Source organism: Rousettus aegyptiacus, unplaced genomic scaffold, assembly GCF_014176215.1.
Source record: "Rousettus aegyptiacus isolate mRouAeg1 unplaced genomic scaffold, mRouAeg1.p scaffold_m13_p_11, whole genome shotgun sequence".
Taxonomy (NCBI): Eukaryota; Metazoa; Chordata; class Mammalia; order Chiroptera; family Pteropodidae; genus Rousettus; species Rousettus aegyptiacus.
Window position 1 is genome coordinate 60410443 of NW_023416286.1, and position 24202 is coordinate 60434644.

Sequence of the window (24202 nt, forward strand, 5' to 3'; positions counted from 1 at the left end):
AATCTTAACTGTTCTCACCACACACATAAACATACACAAACACACACTATAGTAATCAATTCCCAGCGCATATGTATATCAACCATCGTGTTGTGTACCTTAAATATATACAATTTTTATTTAAAAAATCCTCATTGGAGATAAAATTCAGCAATTTAAGTATTGCTTCTTTTACCTAGTTGCTACTTATCTAGTGCTTGTTTTTTGTGAATACCTTTTTTTTCCCCCCTGCAAAATATAAGGCGTCTTCTGCAGAGTCTTACTAATCTTGGGATTGTGTGAGTTCTGGAGGCCCGGCGTCTCATTGCCTGTGGTGGGCTACAGCCTGTAAGCTGGTTTCGTCCGTGAGGTGGAAATGCTAGCAATGCCTCTGCTCTCAGTCAAGGGGCCTTCGTCGTCGTCATCGTCATCACCTTTGTTCTCTTGCACTCCCTTCTGTTGTTTAGGAGAATACTCAGATTTCTCTATCAATTAGCTAGATTTGTATTTCCAGATCATATTTAGCTCCCATAAATAAATAGGAAATTTCACTAGCACTCCACTCTGAAATCCTAGAACACTGATGTCAGGTTTGACAAGGTGAAGTTTTGAATATAGCTTTGTGAGGAGAGTTGTTGTCCACCTGTTTTTCTTCCTCTTCTCACTGACGCGTTGGAACTTTGCCTTTGGGAAATGTGATCTGACTTGGCTCATGTAAACACCTCCCCAAGGTATTAATTTGCTGGCTTGATTACTCTAAAAGGATTGACCCTTTACGAAGTCAAGAATTGCTTGGGTTAAACCGTAGGTGTAACCTGAACTTCCAGAAATCTGGGATAGGCAGATTTCCTCGTGCCTTGTCTCGAGAATCCTGCCGAGGTAAAGAAATAAGATACTTCATTACAGGTGGGCTGGTTTGTTAGAGAAAAGCTGGGCTGTACTGTGGCTCTGAATGTCCCCTTGTGAACACGTGCAGTTTATGCTCAGGCTCAACCTCCTAATCTCCTATGCTGGGAGGAAATCACGTTGGGTGTTAAAATGGATTGGCTGCTAAGCTCATAGTCGTAGTTTAGAATATTAAATGACCTCATGGGATGTATCATATATAAAAATGACTTGCCATTTGTTTACCTTTGCACAGCTTCAGTAAAATTACTTTTGGCTTTTGATCATTTTTTTTTTATTGTGGTAAAATAGCATAACATAAAATTTACCATTTTAACTCTTTTTAAGTATACCATTCAGTGGCATTGAGGACAGTCACATCGTTATACACTATGCACATCCAGAACTTTTTCATCTTCCAAAACTGAAACTGTACCCATTAAACACTGACTCCCAGATCCACTGTCCCCACAGGCATCATATTCCGCTTCCTGTCTTTATGAATTTCCCTACTCTGGGTACCTCATATAAGTGGAATCACATTATTTTGTATCTAGCTAATGTCATATAGCATAATGTCTTCAAGTTTCATCCATGTTGTAACGTGTGTTAGAATTTAACTCCTTTAATTGCGGCTGAATGATATATTGTGTATTATTTATCCATTCTGCCTTTTGGCTATTGCAAATGATGCTGCTATGAACATGAACATACAAATATCTCTTCAAGTTCATGCTTTCAGTTCTTTTGGATAAACTGCCAGAAGAGGGATTGCTGGACTATATGGTCATTTTATGTTTAATTTTTTGAGGAATTACCATATTGTCTTCCACAGTGGCTGTATCATTTTGCATTCCTGCTAGAGCACTGATTTTTCTGTTTAACATGAGGACTAAATGAAGAGAAGTTTATGAAGTATGACATTTCGTTTGAATCATTGGTTTCAGTTGGTGGTCTGTTCAAGTACCTCAAATATTTAGGGCATTTTCCAGAGCATTTTACCGAATAAAGGGATTGTGTAACACCGGCGGTGTTTTTGTAACATCAACGGACTAAGAACCCAAGTTCTTACACAATAGTGTTTTGAACATTATACTTGCTCATTTAAAAAAGTCACCAGCAATTACTGGTCGTATTTCCAGCATAGGATGCTCTCACCTCTTTTGTGGGACAAGTGGCTTACTTTGTCTTTGTTCTTGGCTGGGATCCAGAAAAAGGAGGACATATCCAACTTCAAATTTCAAGGGGCTGCTTTGCCAGTTGAGAACATAGGAGGGAGGGCCAGGCTGGTGGAAGATGGTAGCTTCAGGAAAGGTGAGCCTGGATTGAAGGTAGCTGACAATTTCCAGCCCTGTCACTAGTGGGAATGAATGTCCCTTCTGGCAGCCCTGACGTTGGCTTTTGGCCTGGGTAGAAGTGAGCCTGAACATGAAAAGCTCTAGACCTGGGGCAGGCAGGATGACAGTTTCGGTAATAAGGATAGTCTTGTCATATGTCCTAGAGGCTTTGAATTTTTTTTTTTTTTTTTTTTTTTTTTGCATGGAGAATGCATATAGCACAGAGATTTTTTTCCTTGAGATCTTTAGCCTAATTGGCTCTTAGGTTTCCTGACTTTGTGTCCAGTGTGAAGGCGGTTCCTGTAGCCTGATGAAGGGCTGGATTGCTCTAAATGCCAGGTAAAGCCAGAGCACTTAGTCATTGAGCCCATGGATGCTGTTCTCTGCTACTTGTTTTCTGGTGCAGATTTCCTTGCAGAATTGGATTAGTTTGACCAGACTTCTTATTTTGGCTAAAATCTTGTGATAACTCTCTTAAAGGATATTTTTTAGGAGAGAATTTGTCCTTCTTTAATTCAATTTCTAATATGAGTTGATTCCATGTAAACATCTGTTTTCCTTTATTCTTTCTTGTAGGTCTGTTCTAGAAGAATGTATGTAGAGTCAGTCATTTATTTGTAACCCCCAAATCAATAATCGAGGCTCTTTTATGGTCATTTGTGGGTGTGCACATAGTGGCTGAAATTTTGAGTCACCTGACATGCATGGTCCCAGCTGGTGTTGAACAAGATGACCCTTCGCCTCCATGTTTCAGCTCTCATACTGTAAAAAGGTGTCCTTTTCACAGATTATTTAGCGCCTGTTTTCTGCATTTTTGTGCTTTTTGTTGATGATTTCCTGTTTAGAATGGCCTCCCGCAGAGTGCTGAAGTATTTGTCCAGGGTTCTTAAGCACAAGAAGACTGTCATGTGTCTTATGGAGAAAATACCTGTGTTGGATAAGTTTGGTTCCGGTATGAGTTATCATACTTTTGGCGGTGAGTCTAGTGTTAATCGATGATAGATATTAAGTAAGTTGCCTTTAAACAGAAGTAGGGTTATGTATATGTTGGTCAATTGATGAATACTGGTAGCAGCCTAACCCTGCATTTTCCCTAGGAGCAATTATTCACTAATTCATGTTCACAGTGACTTTATGAAACATAACTACCATGAATAATGAGAATCGATGCCTGATAGTTATGCAGTACATCTCAAGGGGATGACTTCTGTAGATCAATATTCTGTTTAGAGAAATATTTTTACTTAAGTATATTTTTAATTATTTAAGCAATGTATAGATGGTCCCCAACTTATGATGGTTCAACTTAACAATTTCTTGATTTTACAATGGCGTGAAAGTGATACAAATTCGGTGGAAAACGTCCATTGGATTTTGATCTTTCCGTGGGCTAGCAATGTGCTGCATGGTACCTTTATGATGCTGGTCAGCGGCAGAGAGCCGCAGCTCCCAATCAGCCAGGGGCTGATGAGGGTGAACCACTTGTGCTGTGTTGCCAGTGTTTTTAGGCATAGTGTTCGTGTTTTCTCATTCTGTAATGTCTACAAAATGGACATCTGTGTCTCCTGCTTCTGTTGAGAAGACGCAATCGCTCTTCAGATCAAATTCAAGATAATTGCCCAACTGTGGGCTAGTGTAAGTGTTCTGAGCATGTTTAAGGTAGGTGAGGCTGAGCTATGATGGTCGGTAGGTTAGGTGTATTAATTGCATTTTTAACCTAATGATGTTATCGACTTGCCATGAGTTTATCAGGAGTAAGTCGAGAAGTATCTGCAGTTCTAATTCTAGAATTCTGTAATTTGGAGGAAAATGCATGTGCCCACACCATTTAGATTTCATGTTTTTAGGTAGTCTTCATCTTTCTGAGTGATGGGTCTTCTCCTTTTCTTTAGTTCTTTCTCTTAAAATCCATCTTCTCTTGACCATTTTACTTTGCCTTTCCAGACATTTCTCCAGCTCAGGTTACATTAGGACAGCAGACATCCTTTATCACAGACTCTGAGAAGGAAGGAGAAGGAGCCCTTTCAAGATGCAGAGAGAGGTTGAGCCTTCTGCAGTAAGTGGAGACATTGTTTAAAAAGTCTCTGCATGGAATGTGCTGATTATTAGAAGGAAAGGTTTCACCTTCCTGCGGCCCCTCCACCTCAATCCCAACCCTCCCTCTTGATCTCCTAGCATATGGGTTGCAAGTTTAACCCTTCTCAGTAGTGAATAACCCTTTAGAAATTGCAGGTGTAAACCTCAGGGATGGTAGCCATTCATTAGTCCCTAATGTCTTAGAATGTGGGCTGGGAACATCAGATGTACCGAGTGTTCAGGTGTTGGTCAGGGCCATGGGTATTTCATAGAAGACACTGTGAGAGATCACATAAGGTAGGGATTATGAGCATGGACTCTGAGAGCATTCAGACCTGAGTTCAAATTCAGTTCTGCCATTTGCTAAACTAAAGTCGTAGAGAATTGAATTCACTGCTCAGGGGCTCAGTTTCCTGATTTTTAAAATGGGAATAAAGAATATCGCTTCATGGTGTTGTCGTGAGTACTGGATAAAATAATTTTTATAAAGCACTTGGTACAGAAGACATTTATTAACTTCAAGAAGGTTGGGGGATCACAAACATAACAAGGCTCTGTATTTGGACTGCTTTTGTATGAATCGTAGCTTCCTTCTTGCTAGCTATTTGCCTTGGGCAAGCTGCTCTAAGCTTAAATTTCCTCATTTCTAAGATGAAGAAAATAGTACCCAATTCTCATGTTTGTGGGGATTAAATGAGTCAATCTTTGTAAAGCATTTAACATAGTACCTGGTATTTAGCTAGTGTTGAAACAGTCTTATTAGCTTTATTATTGGCGTTCAATCACAGAAGGCTCAAATACATATAATTAGAAGAAATGGCAGCTTGGGTGCTAAGTGGTGCACAAGTGCACAGAGTTAATAGTTTAGGAAGGGATCCCACTAATTGGTGGAGGTGGGGGAGAAGGAGAGGAAGGGCATTCCATGCTTTGAACAATGTTGAGATGGAAAAACAGAAAAGGTTTATTCAAAGAATCGTAGTAGCTTAGTTGGCATAAAAATTTAGGTGAGCACGAGGCGATAAACCTAAGAAGGCATACTGGGACCAGGTGATGGAGGACCTTGATCATGAGCTGAAACCACTTGGGTTTATTTAGGTGGCAGAAGTGAGCCACTAGACCTTTCCGAGTGAGGAAATAAATGATCAGAGTAGTGATTTAGAGAAATGCGTCTACAGATGGCCTGCTGCATGTGTCTACACTTGAATTGATGAGGGCCCCACATGGAGATAAAAACCATAGAGTTGGAAAGGAGAAGTCAGGCCTGGGAGGTACAATATGCGTATCTTATTGGCCATTCATTCATTCATTCACTTTGACTATTTTTCCCATTTGGTGAAGCATTTAGTTTTCATGAACTGTTCCTGACATCCAGAAAACAAGTTGTGGGTCACTGTAAAAGAATAATAATTGTCTTATTTATCTAAGGCAGCTGAACCGCTCTCACAAAATAATGTGCAGAAATAAATTAGCAAAATGAATTAGTATGTAGATCTTTTAATGCATTATAATATTTATGAGAGATAGAGAGAGGAAGAGTAGAAAGAAAGTAGCCCTTTCTATTAGAGGGGGAATTTCGAGGAGGAAAAGTCATAGTTCTGATAGGAATCCACAAAGCCAGCCGGTCTTGAAACTTGGGCAGTTTCTTAAGCATTACTGTTTTTGGTTACTATTCTTGCCCCAAATTTGGAAGGAAATACCCCAAACCTCATCATTCTAAAGTGGTAAGTATCATTTTTGCAGATTCTTTTCCAGTCTTTGTTTAGCCACACATATGTGTTTGTACAGTTAAAATCTTACTATGTTCACAGTTTATATACACTTTCGTCATTGAATTGACTTCTCTCTTACCCTTTCACTGACTGCAGTGGGGAGCTCTGTGTGGACAGTACGGGTTGTGGTAGTGTGAGCTGTAGGGCATACCCGTTTAACGTCCTCACGTAACATATCAAGGATGAGAGCATATGCTAGGCTGAGGGTCCCCAAATTTTGTCATGTCATTATTGTGCTTCTTAAAAACTTGGAACCTGGGTCTAATCCCAGACTAACTCCTTCAGAAAATCTAAGAAAGGGGTTGGAAATCTGTATATTTACTCTGTTCCCCAGCATTCCTATCAGGCAAGTCGAGGAAACACTGAACCAGAGAACGGTGAAGGGACAGGGACGGGGATGGGGACAGGGTGAGTGTGGCGCCTCCTTGGAAAGTGAAGGGGCAGCCTGAACCTCTGCATTCCTTTCCCTGGGATTTATGCCTAAATCATGACATGCTTATTTATTTTTAAAATTATGATTCATCTACTTAACATTTTTTTCTCGTTTGTCTGAAATTGTTTTTATTTTCCGTTCATTCTTCTAAGAGAGTTCTCTAAGTTTAGATTTTTTGGTGGTTATTTTCTTTCAGGTTTTCAAAGGTAATCATCTTGTTCTTTAAATATACACATTTAAAAATTTTTTCATTTTGCGCTAAAATACACATAGTATAAAACTGGCCACGTTTACCACTCTCGAGTGTGTAATTCAGTGGCATTAAGTACATTCCCGTCATTGTGCAGCCATCACCAGCTTCCATCTCCAGAACTCTTCACTTTGTAAAACTGAGACTCTTTGCCCATTAAACTGCACTTTCCCTTTCCCTGCTGCCAACCTTTATTCTACTTTCTGTCTCTGACTTTGCCTTTTCTAGGGACCTCGTGTAAGTGGAATTATACACGATTTGTCCTTAGATGACTGGCTTATTTCACTTAGCATAATGTCCTCAAAGTTAATTTAATTTTTTGCATAGGTACAGGCCATACATTTGCTCAGTATTCGTTGAGAAAGTCACCAATTACCCTGACCTTCATGAGCTTTCAGTTAGTTGGGGAGGAAAAGGACGGCATTTCAAAGAGGGTTCTGCCCCTTCTGGCTCCCCGCTCTGAGCGAGTAGCTGTGTCTTGGTTGTGTTTTCAAGTCCTCATCTTCTCTTTTCTCCTCCCTCTGGGACCTATTAGCTGACATTTTCTTTGTTTGGTATCTCTGTGTCCTAACAGCTGTTGAGACCCAGCTGCTTTTTGGTAAACTCCGCTTTAATGAGTAGGAGAATGTGGGATTTAGAAAAATGGGATTTGGTAAAGAGTATGACAGGTCACTTTGTGGGAGGTAGTTTTCCTCATTGCTCTGTGTACTTTTTTCTTGATCCTTGTATACATTTCCGATGATAGAAATTAAAGCATTGCTGCTTTTGATAAGTTTGGTTCTAAAATTATGTGTTATGAATGAATTTTTTCTGCTACACAGATTATTTTCTGAAAGCTTCTAAGATGTTGTTTGTTGCACAAGTTCAATACTTTGATAAATATAAAACATTAGGAAAAAGAAAAATCGCATTCGTGAAATACTCTCATTTTTGAGTAATTCTCAGTAAAATTATGTACAATGGGTGAGTTCGTAGAGGGCATATTACTTCCTTCTTGTAGAAGAAAAGCACATTACAAGCAAAATGATTAGTAACTATAGAGAAAATAGTTCTCAGTATAGTTCCTCTAGAAGACTTAGCATATGGCTTCATGTATAAATTTTTATGACAAAGCATGCCATTTTTGAGGTGATAGATTATAATAAACACATTTTTTAAATGCTTTTTATTTTAGGAACAAAACAAATAAATGATAAAACTTTTAAAAATATTGATAGAAGTTCATTTTGGGGGGGGAGGGGGCATACTTTATTTATTTTATTATTAAATTATCTTCTCTTACCTAACCCTAAAATGTATATTTGTACTTGTGTGTATTCTCACTCTCCTTTCTTTCCTTCTCATGGGCTTTATTAGTCTCCCCATATTTTTCCTTCTTCTGGTTCCCTTGCCAGCTCACCTTTGCCACACACAGCTCTTCTGTGTTGCCGATTTCTCTGTTCCTGTCTCTTGTTTGGTAAACCAGTCAGATGGGGCTTCTCTTTCAAACAAATGGATGATGGAAGGGGCTGGGTGTGAGGGGTCGTTCATTATCTGGGGATGTGATCTCACTTTGAACATACTGCCATCAAATTGCCTTACATTTTCTTTGCATCAGTATTAGTAAACTTTATTAATTAAATTGTAGTCATTTTTCTGAAACGATTTATGTTGACTGTCTCCTCACTCATCAAGGTACCTATTTTCAGTTCAATAATTATATTTTCTGAAATGTTCCCAAGGATCTGGGGGTACTTAAGGCCCCCCACAGTTGAGAGAGGTGTTTTACATGTAGCATGGTCACCAGGAAACCCTTGGGCTCTTCCTGTAGTCACCTAGGGGCTGTTGGTCTCGAGGGTTCCCAAGGCGTTAGAAAAGCCAGCCTCAGGGACTCATGGCTCTTGGATGCGATGAGGTTAAGGAAACTCCTCTTGAGGAATTCAAGTCCTAAGTCTGACCTCAGAGATGTAGTACCTCCCCCAACCCACCCAGATGGTTCTTGAGGTCTACGTTGTCCCATCATGCTCAGAGGCTCACTTGTGAACTCCACGTATCTTTCTAGCCTCTTGACTCCAGTAGGTCATAGTGGTATAAGGGTAAAAGGTGGCTAGTGGAGTTGAATTACCCCCAGGGAGGTAAATGGCAAATCTGTCAAAGCTGGTGGAGAGCTTTTTGAATAGGTATTCTAGGTTGTGTGATAGCCATGGAGAATCAGGCAAAAAGAAAAAGAAAAAAAGGCAGTGGCGCTGTCAGATTATAGATAGCAGCAGGTGGTTGATTTTGTATGAACTTTTCCATTTCCTTGAATCTCTTCTCTATGGAACTGTAGAGGGCATCTAACTTTATGGAATTGTCTCCTATCATGATCATGGGGATGGAGGATATTAGGCAGTCCCTGAGCACTCCCTTTAAAAACAGATTAGTGGCTTTTGATTACACATTCATGAAAATAGATGTGGCAGCATTGCTAGGCAACTCTGGGCAACAATATTGGAAAAATACAGACAATTTTCTGCTTCAGATGAGCTAAACATACTTATTATAGTTGCTTTTTTCAGTAATGCCCATTGTACCTGGAAACCACATTATTTGACAAATTCAGCTCGAGGGTAGGGCCAGGAATCAGGAAGTAAGCCAAAAATGCTAAGTAGGTGACATAAGAGCTTGTTTGATTTTTTTTGTTGTTTTTTGTTTCTTTATTCTAAGTCTTTTGCTCAGAGCCTACTTACTATGACTTTTCTTAGAATATTGTGAAGCAATGCCCTAGTTTAGAACCACTGGTATGTGATGGTGAGATAGTCTGAGGAAAAGATAGTAAAAGGTCATGGCGAGTTAGTCTTTTGAAGAAATAGCTGGACAACAAATGACAAAACGATTATATAACGTATGTAAAATCCCCAAAGCACTGCCATTTGGGGCTCTCTGTGGGAGGAGTGTTCACACACAGAGGATCCTTAACACTGGCTAGGAGTCACATTGGTGACGAGGAATCTGCAGCATGGAGGTGATGAGCCACAGTTTGTGTCTTTTTTTAAAAGAGACTATTAGAGAAAGGTTTGAGGAGGATTTCTATTAAAATGAAGATTTTGGTTCTTAAAGGGATACTACATCTCACCAGTCTGGAAAACTCACTTCTGTGGAAAGGGCATTCATTTTCCCTATTCCTTTAGTGATGATATTTGTGTCTGCACTTCGATTTTGTGTTTCACTTCTGATTAAAATAACAAAGGAGAAGCAGTTTATTTTCCAAATAAGTGACAAATATATTGCATTTATTTTTAAAAATTGTACAAAATGAATGTTCTGACCTAGGTCCTAGAGTTCTCTTATAACTCCAAATGTATTTTCATGTCCACCCACAATCAGAACCAACTATAAGTGGATCCTGTGCTGATGGAGTTTTCATTCCACAGTTCAGTCTTATTCTTAATGGCCACCTAGATTCTAGTATAACCAATAATTAGATATTTAGATTGTTTTCCAGTTTTTAGTAATTTGATATTTAGATAATTTTCCAGTTTTTATGTATTAACAAACAGCAGTGCAGTGAACATGATTAAAACTAAAACCTCAAAGACATTTTTAATTCCCTAGAGTATATACATTTCAAGGCTTTTGATATGCCAGATTTCCTCCCAAAGAGTTGACTGTTTACATTTTCTCCAGTGAAATGAGATTGCCCACATTCTTGCCAAGATTGGATGTTGTATTTTTTAAAATCTCTGCTGATTTCACAATTGCATGGATGAAAAATAATACTGCTTTATTTTAATTTACATGTCTTTGAGTAATAACAAATTTCAGATTTGCAAATTTTCATTAGCCATTTGTGTTTTCCTTAGTGAATTTCCTGCATGTGGTCTTTGCTTATGATCCCCCCCTCCTTTAATTGGTAAGCTTTTATAATTCTTATTGATATTGTTCCTCTGAACCTCCAGGCTTCGATTATTATATAATTCTCTTGATCTATTAAAGGTATTCACCCTGGGTCTGGCATGTATTGTACAAGTATTGATTCCAGTTTGTTTTGTTTACCTTTTATTTTTCTCATGGTGGAACTGTTCTGCTTTCACAAGGAAAGCACATTTAACTAAGCATAATCCATTTATAACATGTCAGCTTAAGGAAATGTAGAACCAAAACATTAACAGAAAGATGATGCATTAATTTGCACATTGTTCATCTCTACATTGGATGCGAACTGTTTTTATAACATGTATACTTTATGAGAACCAAACTTTAATTTTCTGCATTAATGAGGAACAGTGGTAACTGCTTCAGTAAAAAACAGAAAAACAAAAACCAAAAAAACAGCTGAGTGCCTGTTCTCTGTGAGGCATCAGGCACTTTCAGCTTATTTTCTCATCTGCAAAATAGGAATAATACTTCGTAAGGTTGTTTCCTATTCAGTGCCCAGTGTCTGGCTTACACTAGACACTCAGTAAATGGTGGCTGATTTGTGATCACGATGACATAAATGAACATGCAAGGGTCAGTGTACTCAGTTGTATTGTTGTTCCTCTGTATGTAATGTCTCATTTTTCTTGGGCTGCTTTTAAGACTTGCTCTTGCTTTTTGGTTTTCAGCAGTTTGACTGTGGTGCGCCTAGGCATAGGTCCCTTTGTTTTTATCCTTCTTGGGGTTTGCTAAGATTCTTAGGCATGTAAATTAGTGTTTTCTACCAAACTTGGGAACATTTCAGCCTTTATTTCTTAAAAGTATTTTTTTCTTCCCTATATGTTGTCTTCTTCCAGATCTCCAATTATGCATATGTTTCATTGCTTGATATTGTCCCTTTGAACCTCCAGGCTTTGACTGTTTTTTTTTTTTTTTTTTTCCCAGTCTCTCTCTTTTTTTCCCCCTGTCCTTTGGATTGTAAACTATAGAAGAAAGGGTTAATGAGTCTGGGAACAGATCAATGGAAGTTTTTCGTTTTTAAAGTTATCTAGTGAATTTTCCATATTGTACCTTTTAGTTATAGAATTTCCATTTGGTTCTTTTTGATAGTGTCCATCTCTTCCCTGAAATTACCCATCCACTCACTTGTTATAACCATATTTCCCTTCAACTCCTTGAACATATTTGCAATACAGTGGGTCCTCGAATAACATCATTTCATTCAACACCATTTCACTGTAACATAGGAACTTTTGTTTATATCATTTAGTCTATCACGAAATTGTTTTCGTTGTATGCTATTTCCCTAAAAATGGGAGAACCTATTGATGACGTTAAGCAAGGACTTACTGTAGTTATTTTACAGTTTTCATCTAATTCCTAAATCATCTCGGAGTCTATTTCTGTTGCCTGTAGTTTTTCCCCTTGATTATGGGTCACTTTTTCATTGCATGTTTAACAGCTGTTTTCCTATATTATGAGGGATACATTATAGGGAGTCTCAATTAAAAGGTATTGAAATTTGCTCTGATAGACGATTCCTGGCAGGATAGATGGGTTCTTTTAATCTCTCTGCCTGTCTAATCTAATCTGGGGCTGATTTTTGCACTTGGAACTTAGTCCAAGTACGTGGCTCTTACTCTAGAGTGTGATTTTTGTTGCAGTGTCATGGCTCTCCTGGCCTCTGAGCTGACCATCGAGGCACTAGGGAGATCTCCTAGTTGGGAACAGACTCCAGTGTCTCCCAGTATTGCATAACCTCTGGAGTCTTCCTTCGACACCAGCCCCATAGCCTCTCTCCTAGGACTCAGGGAGCCTTGTACTGCCCGTGGGCAGTGAAACCATGGCAAAGAATCTTTGGTAAATCCCCACACAGACTTTTGGGGCCTGCCCTCAGCTACTCTGGCCCACAAATTGCAGATGTTTCTGCAACTTGGAACAGCATCTCTTCCTGTTTGGCTCAGTGAATCTACGGTTCTACTTGGGCAGAAAGCACCCCCGCCACCTGCCCCCTCACCCCTCCTCTCCCCGGCCGAAAGCCAGGCCGGTCACTGACTCAGCTCTCGTATTTCCCTTCTCTAAAGCCTCACAGTCTTGCACTGCCCGTGGTTTAGTGCCTGAAAAAAGCTGCTTCATGTATTTTGACCAGTTTTGTAGTTTTACAGTGGAGGGCAAGTCCAGCACCAATTATTCTTTCATGATCGGAAGCAGAAGTCTGGCAGTTTGCTTATAAACTGCCTTCCTCATTAATGATATTAATGACATGTCACTATTTTTTTTCATTCTATCTAGACTATAACAGATTTTCTTTTGACAGATCTCAATTTCTGTGTTGGCTACAGTGATACTTTCCTTCTAGAGCCAGCCTTTTAGTCCATCCTTATATCTGACATGTTGCCTTCCAAACTCTGTAGTGATTTCATTATATAAACGTGACTGAATTACAAGTAGCCCTAATGTGCACCCAGAGAAACTTTGTCTTTTGCTCACATTGTCACCGGCACCATCTTACCCTGTAGTCCTCATTGTCATAGCACTAATGGTCTGTAATTGATAATTCTAGCTGACTATAGTTATCTGGAGATTAAAAACAAACAAAAGAACAGTTTAGAATAAGAGTTTGGTGTGGCATTCTGCCTTATTTCAGTTGTTAAAATTATATGCCAAATATCTACTCCTTTAAAAGACTCTTAAAATTTTCTGCATCTGGGATTAACATGGATGTGTATGTAAAATTGGCTTTAAAAATATTTTCAAGCTGGCTTTCAGTAATTAAGGCACAAAAAGTTTTATTTCTTACCTGTAGGGTTGTCCGTCCTCCCTCCTTCCCCCGTTCCTTCCTTACTGGCGTATGTATGTATATCTGCATCACACTGTCTGCTCTCCAGAGTGTTCTCACTCATGTCTGGCCCTTCCTTTCCATTCACAAAGCCTCGTGCACAGTCCTGTTACCTCTTGCCTAGACTAATTAGTCCTTCTTAAGAATCACCTGGCCGATCACATTCACAGTTTCATCTTCCTAAAATTGAGTTTCTCACTCTAATATTAAAATTCACTGTTCTATATTGCCTTCCAACCTCTGTAGCTGTTTCTCAATACATCTTTCAAGCCAGATTTGGAGTATTCTTCACTCAGCTGCCTCCACATTTTCCTCTCCCTGACTTCTATGCCTGCTCTTCCTTTTACCTGCAGCAACCTCCTCTTCTCTCCCTCCATATAGTTTCTCCTCTTCATCATCCAAGGTCCACCCCACCCCTGCCTCTCCCACCCCCAACAGTGTCACCCAGTTGAAAGCTCCCACAGTCCGCTGTGCCGCTGTACTTACTGCCCAGTTTACACTTGAATTACAGGTGCTTGTACATATCTTGTTTCATTTGTAAAGACAAGAAAACACGACTCCTCTGTCATCCTATCTCCTGGAGCAGCTGGCATCCTCCGCATAGCAGATAATAAATATTTGTTATTTCGCTCTCATAGGAACCCTGTGATCTAGGCAGGATGAGGGATTATCTTCATTCACAGAATGAGGACTCCAAGACCCAAATTGTTTAAATGACATCACACACAGAATTAATGACTGATTCCAGATTTATAGCCTAAGTCTCCTAACTTTTTTTTTGGTAGGCAACTTTTCCACTCTCATCTAATTTGGCTCAAAATTACCTTGGTTGGCTCTTAAGTATAAACTTTTTTTTTTTTTAAAATACTTTGGACATGTCCAAATTTATCAAAAGATGAAGTGGGGGATTTAGCTCTACCTCCTGTTCTTCCCTTTGCCGTGACCGCCACCACACTGAGGAGTAGAAGGCTGAATCAGGGTCGCTAGAGCCCTGCCGTTGTGGGTCATCCTACTTGTCTTGACATCACACACACACAAAAACCCCATGAAAATGTACCGTTTCGCTATTTTCTAAGTGAGGCTTGGTATCAGGCTTGGAATGTGATTCTCTCTTTCCCTCCCTTTCTTTAGGCACTTCGCCTTAGTAACGTGGCCATGAGCAAGACCACCACAGGCCAGATCATCAATCTGCTGTCCAATGATGTGAACAAGTTTGATCAGGTAAGCTATACCTGAGCAATCCTTTTTCATTTCCCATCCTTCTCATGTAGTTTACCTTATTGGAATGTCAGTTGCCAGTTTTTTTGGTACAGGCCAAGGTACTGTTGAGGACATAAAGGTTCTTTGAATCCAGCTCTTCATTTCTCCTCTGTGCAACTTAGATATAATGTGTGTCGTCTTGTAGATGAAAGTTTTATTTTTCTAATGTTGCCTGCAACATACTTTAATCATAAATGGTCAGACAGCAGTGTTTTTGCCCAGCTCGGTTAAATGTAGCTAATAGTCCTCTTCTAGTAGCTTTTCTTTACATGAGCTGGTGTGTCAAGATTGTTCTTTTCCCTGTGCCCTGTGCAGCGCCTGCTGTGTAGGAAGTCTGATAAATAATGACAAATGGGTAGTCCCTAGCCCGAAGCAACCAAATCTCCTCAGTCCTACCACACTCTTCTACACTTACCTTGTGACTATATCACATTATGCAGGGCATCATAGGAGCTAGTCAGATCTGTATCGCACTAGACCACTTCTCTTTCAATTATTCAATTATCAAACATGAACTAAGGCCCCTACTTAGTTCCAGGGGTGAATAAGACTTTTGACCTGGAGAAGCCACAGCCTGTCAGGGAGGTAAATACACAAGTAATTACTGGAGAGTGTAGTAGGCACCATAACTCAGGCTTTCTTGGGGTGCTAGAGAGCCTAGGGGAGGTGGGGCCAAATTTATGGCAGAGTTTGGGGGAAGCCCTGAGCACATCTGTGGGGAAGACAAAATCGAGATCTTTCTTCCAATGCTGCTGGCCAGGTTCTCCCTGAAAGCACCTAAAGTCTGCCTTGTGTTGCCCCAGAAAGGAGAAACTTTTCTGCTTTGGCATGTTTAAAGCCCACCGTGATCACTTCTGCTTAGGTTCCTTTCTGTTGGTTCAGAGCAGATCATTCCTATACTCTGTCCTTTATTGATTTTGTTTTTCTGTAGTCCTAAAAAGGCTTTGTCTTTTTCTTCTAAGGTAACAGTGTTCTTGCACTTTCTGTGGGCAGGCCCACTGCAGGCCATCGCAGTAACTGCCCTGCTCTGGATGGAAATAGGAATTTCGTGCCTCGCCGGGATGGCAATTCTAATTATTCTTCTGCCTTTGCAAAGCTGCATTGGAAAGTTGTTTTCATCACTCCGGTAAGAGAAAAACTGGTTTAAAAATAGGTACTATGTATTTGTTAATATCCACAATCTGTCTGATGCTCCTGTTCAGAAAAAAAGTGGGGGGGGCAGTGATTCTATGATGTCTTTGCAGTGAGTTGTAGACTCTTCAGGCTTAGCCAGTGGAGACTCCGGCTTAGCCAAAGGCTAATCTTGAAGCGGGAAAGGGGAAGGCATTCACTCGCTCCCCCCGACTAGCTTTTAGGCACCGTACCTCAATAAGTAGAGCATCCTTAAGCAGAATTTGTGTATGTTGAGGTTGTTTAAACATTATTGACTAGTAATACATTTAGATATAGGCCTAATTCTAGCTGCATATACTTTTGTTATGCTCGTGTTAGAGCCATTTTCAGTGTGAGTGTTTTCATTAAGCTTCAAGCTCCCCAAGGGCAAGGTAAATCTTAATTATGTCCTTACAACATCCCATAGTCCTAGCAGCAGTGTATGTGATAGAAAAGTGGCTGGTGATGAAAAGCCTAATGGTTATGAGTAAGACCTGAAGCAGATCCCAGGGGGTTGGAAGGGGGCCGTCGTCAAGGTTGTCAGGTGGATGGAGATGTGCTGTTTGTTTGAAGCATATCGAGTTCTTTCTTTTGTGCCTCTATACCTGGCATTTTTCTCTACTTGGAATTTCCTTTCCCCTCTTTGCCATGGAGAAGCGTTCCTCATCCTTCGAGGCCCCTTCCAATGCTACCGGAATTCTGAAGCTTTATTGCTCTCCTCTTTCACAGTAGAATTAACAACCCTTTTTTTCCTGCTCCCCAGCACTTTATTCCTATTTTATTACACCACAGCCAGTTGTGCTCTTGTTACACTTGGGCGCCTTTCTGCCTTCACAACCCAACCATGACCTCCTTGAGCACATGGTTTGTATGTGACTCATTTCATGTCTTCTTTAGAAGACATGCTATTGCACGCTCTTCAGATTACTTCTTGAACTGGGATGAATTGTCGATTTCCCGTTTGAAGTCTTTCTCCATTTGTATTGTGAACAGGACCTGCTTCTGCTGTCAGTGCAAGAAGAGCTATAGGGAATCCTTCGATCCCCGGCCTCTGCCTGTGCCCACTGCTGATGAGGAAAGCTGGGTTGTAGTCGCCATGGCTCATCTCTCATGTCTGTCTCTCTCTCCCCTTAGGAGTAAGACTGCCGCTTTCACAGACATGAGAATCAGAACCATGAATGAAGTTATAACCGGCATAAGAATAATAAAAATGTATGCTTGGGAAAAGTCATTTGCAGAACTTATTACCAATTTGAGAAGGTAAGTGTTCGTAAACATCACACCATATTTTCATATTTTTAAAAATTTGAGCAATAGTTGACATATGACATTGGTTTTAGGCATACGACATAATGATTTGTAGATACCGTGAGATGATCGCCACAGTAAGTCTAGTTGCCACCCATTAACATACAAAGTTGCAAACTTTTATTTATTTATTTTTCACTGAGTGGTTTTAGAATTCTTATTAGGTTTTTACATTAGGGTGAACGTAATTCAATGCTGCCTGCCTCAACTTCCACCTGTGACCACAGGGGTAAGCAGAATCATGTGGTATGTCACTTTAACCTGACCTTCTATTTACCATCTTCTTAAAAGAAAAAATACATATGCTTCTTACACAGAAATGAAATTCAAAATATTTCTTAATATTCAAATGCCAAACAAGCAATGATTCTATGATGTTAATATTTGATATGACATTGAAGGTAAAACTATAACTTATGTGAATGTAGCACATACAGGAAGATTCTAGAAGTTGGATTATACCTGTATGAGGCAAACTGTATGAACCAGTATTACTCATTCCAAACAAAGCCATGGAAATAGTGTTCCTTTTTGTTTGTAAAATGTTTTTTAGTCTCTCATTTAAATATTTGATGAGTCTTTACACTCCGGCACATGATACACACGCTCCCTCCTCTCACTTCTGCACCTTTTTAGGTGCACCTCCCATGGCTTCGAAAGCACTCTCATCCTCATTCCTCCCTGGGCCCCTCCACCCTGCTAACTCAGGCTCATCCTCTCAGGTTCCAAGTGTGTGCTACGTGCCCTGGCTCCACCGCTCCCAGTTAAGACGCCTCTTCTCCGTGCCCGCGTGGGGCCTGTGCTGGCTGCTTCTGTCTAATGTCTTGGTGTCTCACAAGTGTCGGGTGCCTTATTCTCCTCTCCTATGAGTTCATGAGCTCCTGGAGGGGACAGGCTGCATCTTTCTATCATCAGTGAGGTGCCCAGCATAGGACTTGTGTCCACAAGTGCTTGTTGAATGAATGTTCAAACCCAGTCTGATCGCCCCATAATGTGAAAGTGTGACATTAAGCCTCATGTAGTTGGATGAATGAGGGGTGATGGAGTGTGTGGTCCTTGTGAGGGAGCTGGCCTCAAGGTGCGAGCTGTATAATGACTTTCTCCTAATGTACGTCCACTCCTTAGAAAGGGACCACGTGCAAAAGGCACTTGAATTCATGACTTTGATATTGATGCTTCCTTTAAAATTTATATCCCATTCTATATCCTATATCCAGGAAGGAAATTTCCAAGGTTTTGAGAAGTTCCTACCTTAGAGGAATGAATTTGGCATCGTTTTTTGTTGGAAGCAAACTTATCATTTTTGTGACCTTCACCGTCTACGTGCTCCTTGGCAACGTGATCACAGCCAGCCGCGTGTTCGTGACAGTGGCACTGTACGCGACTGTGCGGTTGACGGTCACTCTCTTCTTCCCCTCGGCCATCGAGAAGGTGTCAGAGGCAGTTGTCAGCATCCGAAGAATCAAGGTTTGGTGACTAATAACATTTTAAAGTTGTAAGCGGATTTTAGTAAGGTCATTTCTCCTTTTACTTAATGTCACTGTGGTCCCGTTAGGTGAGGTTGGACTCTCATGGCCAAACCTGCAGTCAGTCCAAAATGTGCCTCCCCCCTGTCTTCTGAGGTAGAGTGCATCACAGATAACGTCAGCACTGCCGATCACTCATGGGCAGAAACATAAACAGCAGCGGCCCAGGCTCTTGATGTCCAAGCTGTAACTGCAGGGTGATTAAAACGTCTGAGAGCAGGAGAGGGAGATGGATTTCGTCTTCCATCTAACTTCGGTGATGAGGCAGGGACTGCATGCAGTCCTGGGGTGAGTAGGGTTTCTCTCTGGGCCAGGAAGGAAAGAGTTGCTGGAAGGTCCCTGCTTCTTGGGCAGGAAGAGTGGCCTCCGCCTCACTCAGCTCTTTCTGTTTAAAAATGGGTTCTTTCCTCCATAGATGCTTTGCTTGTGATTTCTGAGTATTTCTTTTGGCTCTCTGCCTTTTTGTCCCTGTCTTCTTTTCACATTACTTTTTTCCCCGCTTCAGCCTATCTCCAGAAGGCCTCTTACTTCCAAATTTGTTTTTTTGATGTCTACCATACCCATTAAGACCTTTTCCTGGCTAGCTGTCCCTAAATTGCTAGGGACAAATAATTTACTTCACCAGGATAAGGGCCTGGCACACAGTAGCTTCTGAATTATTTGTGTGTTTACAGATAGGTCTAAAATGAAGATGAGTTGGCTCTGTGAGAGGGCTTTGGCCTGAACCCGAGTGCCTGGGCTTGACCAGAAATCTAGTTTTTTTTTGTTCTTGCTTTTCCACAGTGATGGATGCCCGGTAATAGATCTTTAGTGAAGTCAGAGAGCTTTGGGCGTGTTTTTTGGGAGGAGGCAGTCTTGTCATAAAAGCTCAGATTTTTTTATGATGAAGTTTCTATACTATGAAAAAAGCATTATCCATAAAACAGATCAGTCATACAGGGTCACTTCTGGTTCCTCCAAGTTTATCACTCTTTCCGACAGGGGCTTCTAGCAACTTTGTTAAGAGATGGTAGTCCATGCACTTCGATAACGTTTCTTTTATGTAGCTTCCTCATTTAAAAGAAGACATTTAGGGATATACTTTGACCATACTGACGGTCTAAGTGTACACTATAACTTTTCCATGCCGTGGCTTTGCATGTATATTGTGCTGCTGTAATTTAATCTCGTTACTGCCTGTTGCTGCCTCCGCTTTCATTGCTGCTGCCATTGCTTACTATGGGCGAGGCACTCTTGAAGCCTTTACACATCATCTCATTTAATCCTGACAGTGATTCAATGAGATAAACATTGGTGCCCCCACTTTACAGATAAAGGAACAGGTCCCTGTCATAGGTGCGGTAGCTCACCCATCTTCACATTGCTTGTAAGCGATAGAACCAGGACTCTGCCCAGAGCCCCAGTTTCTTAACCATTGTTGCAGTGACTTCTTAGTACCTCTGGCATGTGCGATATTTCCTTAAGTGTTGTTTTAATTATCTAGTCTTATTCCAAAGACCTCCAAAGCTTCCTCATTTCCTGCAGAATAAAACTTTTAAACTCTAGATTGAAGCTCAGCAGGCTGCGCTGCGTGTCTCCCAGCATGTGATGACCCTCCACTATGGTGGGAAGGCTTGTTTCTGCTGCATACCACATTCATCCCCATGTTTAGGTCTTTGACCACTCCATTCATCTCCCTGGCTTGCTTTCTCTTCTGTCTCAGATCTAAGCAAACGCTGCCGAGCCCCCTGGCCAGCTCCCGTGACCCTCTCCTAGCACTTTCATTTATCCTGATCTTGGGATTCCATTTACATACAAGGTCAGGACTGCACCACTCAGCATCGTTTCAGGTGGGGTGATTCTGGCAACCCAGGAGCATTCTAAGCCACCTGACAGCAGACCATGTCTGGCAGTTCTTTTGTATAGTATGTGGCCCCATGTTGGACACATGAAGGGTATCAAATAAATTCTGGATTGATGAAAATAACAGTCAAAGGAAAAGACTGGCACTCAAGAGAGGCCCAGGGTGGCCCAACCTATACTAGAAGCCGGAGAAATGCACAGTGAGGGATACGCTGGAGTTAGGCGTACCTGGAACATTGAGCCTTGTGGGGCTCAACCCAGGGTGTTGTCCAGAGGGGATGGATCTTGTCCAGAAGGGAGAAGCACCTGAGTCTTTCCATCGTTCTGTCTGTGTGTCCATCTGTGTATCTCAAACCAGCCTGCCTGGACTTGGTGGACCTGCTCTCTGAAGAGAGGAGCTGTTCCCCACACAGCCTGCTGCTACTGCAGGCCCTGCTGGCCTGGCTCCTGGGCTGTGCGGACAGCTGGGCTTTCCTTGGGCTTTGTAGATAAATAGAAACTCTCAGTCTTACTTGCTTGCTCAACAGAATTAGAACATCTTACTGGCTGCCATGAGGTAAAAGATTAAACTCATGGGGCTTTGTGCTAAAATGCATCTCGAGTCAGAAGGCAGTCTGGAGACAGAATTCCCTCTACGGAGGAGGCCAGTCTTTTTTCTCTTAAGGCCTTCAGAGTCTACTGATTTAAATGTTAATCTTGTCTAAAAATTACTTTCTCAGTAACATCCAGAGGTGTTCGAGCAGTCTTGGGACTGTGGTCTAGCCCAGTTGACACACAGAATTCACCATCGTAGTCTCTTGACTTCCCCATCTCTTCTTTGAGCTCCCCAGATGTGACTCTGTTTTCACTTACATTGTGACTGAAGTCGCCTTTATGGATTTCTCTCCCTGAACTCCAGACTTCTAAAGGACAGATACAGTGCCTCTTCATATATGGTTCATCTTCGTATTCCACACTGATAACAGAAGCTCAGATAATGTGTAACCGAAGGAACCGTCCAGCTCTGTCATGCCTGTGGGATTCTGTGAATGCCTAACAATTGAGCATTAATTAGTGGAAAGTGACAACTTTTATTCTCTGATGTATTAATGTAATGCATCAAAGAGTATAGTGTGAAAGGGATCCCATAGAAGGTTTTCAGGAAATTATGGTCAAATATTTGGGTCCAGTGTTTCTTTTCCAGCAAAATGCCACTGAACTGGATCTGAGGCTTGAAACTGCTTCCCATGTAGATATGTGCAGTGACCTTAAAATTATAACCTGCTAAAAACTTCGAGTTTTCCAGGGCTAACTGTGTCAAGCTAGTTTGTGTCCTGATAAACGAAGTATCTTTGCTTTGGGCAGAAGAAAACCTCAGTTTTCCTTCATCTACATAAGGTTTCTGGCAGGAAGGTGGGCCTGGGGATTTACAGATTTGTTTCAATAAAGGTGGGATAAATGGCAGAGGGTAGGTTGGTGAGAAGAGTCAGTGTTAGCATGGCAAATTGCTTCGTGGTGGTGTTGAAGTAATTATGGAAATTATATATATATATAAAATATATATATACACACACACGCGCATATTATATATATATATATTTTAGATCTTAGACTCTTTTTCTATCCATATTTTTCTATAACCCTTTTTAAAATTGAGTTTTCTGGTTCATCAAAATCAAAGGAGATTCTTATTAAACTGAATTACCACAGCTCGGGGAGATTCCAATTCACTAGGTTTCGGGCAGGGCCTACGGTATCTATGTCTTTAGTAAGTGCCCCCATGTACCTGGAAATAGGCCACATTTGGGAAACATTGTCTTACTTATGGACAAAAACACATACGGTCTAAATGAGCTTAAATGTTAAAGACATCAGGATCATGTTAAGACAAAAATCACTTGAGAGGAAAAACGAATACCTGCCTTAGTTTATGCGAGACATTTGAGGGATTAATTTGGAATTTATTCATTCATTCAGTCACTCCACAATATAATCGGGCACCTTCCTTAAACCCGGTGCTGTGCTAGATACAGATACACAATGATAGGCAAATGCACAGAAGTCCTTCCTGCGTGGAATTTATGTATCATCAAGTAGAGGGGATGTCATACAGAAGCAAATAAGGAAACTCACTGTCGATGTGCATTCGTGTGTCCTTAGTCTAGTCCTTGGAAGTAAAGGTCTTAGGGAGGTGCTTCGGCAGAGATGCCGGTGTAATTTCAGAGACAGTGCCTCCTGAGAAGGCTGAAGTAGTTACCTAGGCGATTGAATATATGTGTGAGGGTGGGGACGGGCAGGTGAATTGGGGGAGGTGGGAGGCTGATGTTTGCTTTTTTATGGGGATAGTTATGTGACAAAAATTCTTAGTGCACCAAGAGGAGACTCATGCATTCGAGGAACCAAATATGTCTGGGGCTGTAGAGAAAGTGCTGGAGGCCTGAGCCGGGGACCTTACAGGACCCTACTGACAGCATTAAGAGGTTTAACTTTTTCAGGGCTCGCCTGGCTGCAGCCTGGGGAATGGGCCAGGGAAGTAGGGGTGGGGATCCAGAGTACGGTAGGGAGATGTGTAAAGGGGCGTTAGATAGTCCGAGAATGAGATGATGTGTTTTGGTTTAGGGTGGAAAAGAGACTTGGGCAGATTTGAGATCTACTCGGGATCACGCTGAGTTGGATGTTGGGGAAGGGGAGAAGTTGGGTAGAAGGAGAGGACTGCATGAGTATCACCTGTGTTCACTGACATGTGGAATACTAGAGGAGGAGAAAAGCATGAATTTAGTTTTGAAGTCTAAGATGCTTTTCTAATACCCAAGTGTTTTTAGACCCACCAAAAGGCCATATGCTCAGTTCATCCTCCTTTCCTGTGTCTAACAAAGGTAATAGGCAATGAATACAGCAGCCCCCTTATCTGAGAGGGATACTTTCCAACACCCCTAGTGAATGCCTGAAAAAGTGGATAGTCCCGAACCCTGTGTATACTGTTCTCCTACGCATACGTATAATAAAGTTTAATTTATAAATTAGGCACAGTAAGATATTAATAGTAATAACTATTAATACAGTAGAACAGTTATAACACTATACTGTAATAAAAGTTAAGTGAGAGTGGTCTCTCTCTCTTCCCCTCAAAGTATCTTATTGTGCTATATTGACTTTTTGTGACGATGTGAGATGATGCAGTGCCTACATGATGTGATGGAGTGGGGTGGATATGCTGGACAGAAGGATGATTCAAGTTCTGGTTGGGACAGAGCAAAATTGAAAATATATGAATTGTTTATTTCTGGAATTTCCCATTTAGTATACTTGGACCACGTTTGACTGTGGGTAACTGAAACCATGGAAAGTAACGCTTTGGATAGGGGGGAACTATTATATAATTGACTGATTCAGTGCTTACTTTCCTTCCTTTCCCTTCCCCTCACTTAGATTTGTTAATGTGCAATTAGAAGATGATGAAAATGGCAGCTGGAGAGGAAGGCAGGAAGGGTCTGCTGAGTGTACTGGTCAGGTCATCAGAACTGGGTGAGCTTTGACCGTAGATGGGCTATGTGCTTAGTAGGCATGTAGAGTTTAGAAATCACTGCCTTCTTAAAGCTTGCTCCAACTCTGTCTTCTGTAGCCTGGGCCTCAGGAGATTGGGCCATGCAATTTCCAGTAAGATCATGTTTCGGGGCCCTAGGAAGAAAAT

General features: G+C 41.1%; 1 protein-coding gene across 1 annotated transcript in view; it reads left to right on the top strand.

Moving 5' to 3' along the window:
- Positions 1 to 24202, top strand: part of ABCC4 (ATP binding cassette subfamily C member 4) — a 220836-nt gene that overhangs the window by 52844 nt on the left and 143790 nt on the right. The window contains exons 5-8 of the mRNA XM_016158617.2: positions 14576 to 14665; positions 15667 to 15830; positions 16991 to 17116; positions 18382 to 18631. Of these exons, the coding sequence (XP_016014103.1) occupies positions 14576 to 14665; positions 15667 to 15830; positions 16991 to 17116; positions 18382 to 18631 (630 nt within the window). The remainder of the gene's footprint in view (positions 1 to 14575; positions 14666 to 15666; positions 15831 to 16990; positions 17117 to 18381; positions 18632 to 24202) is intronic.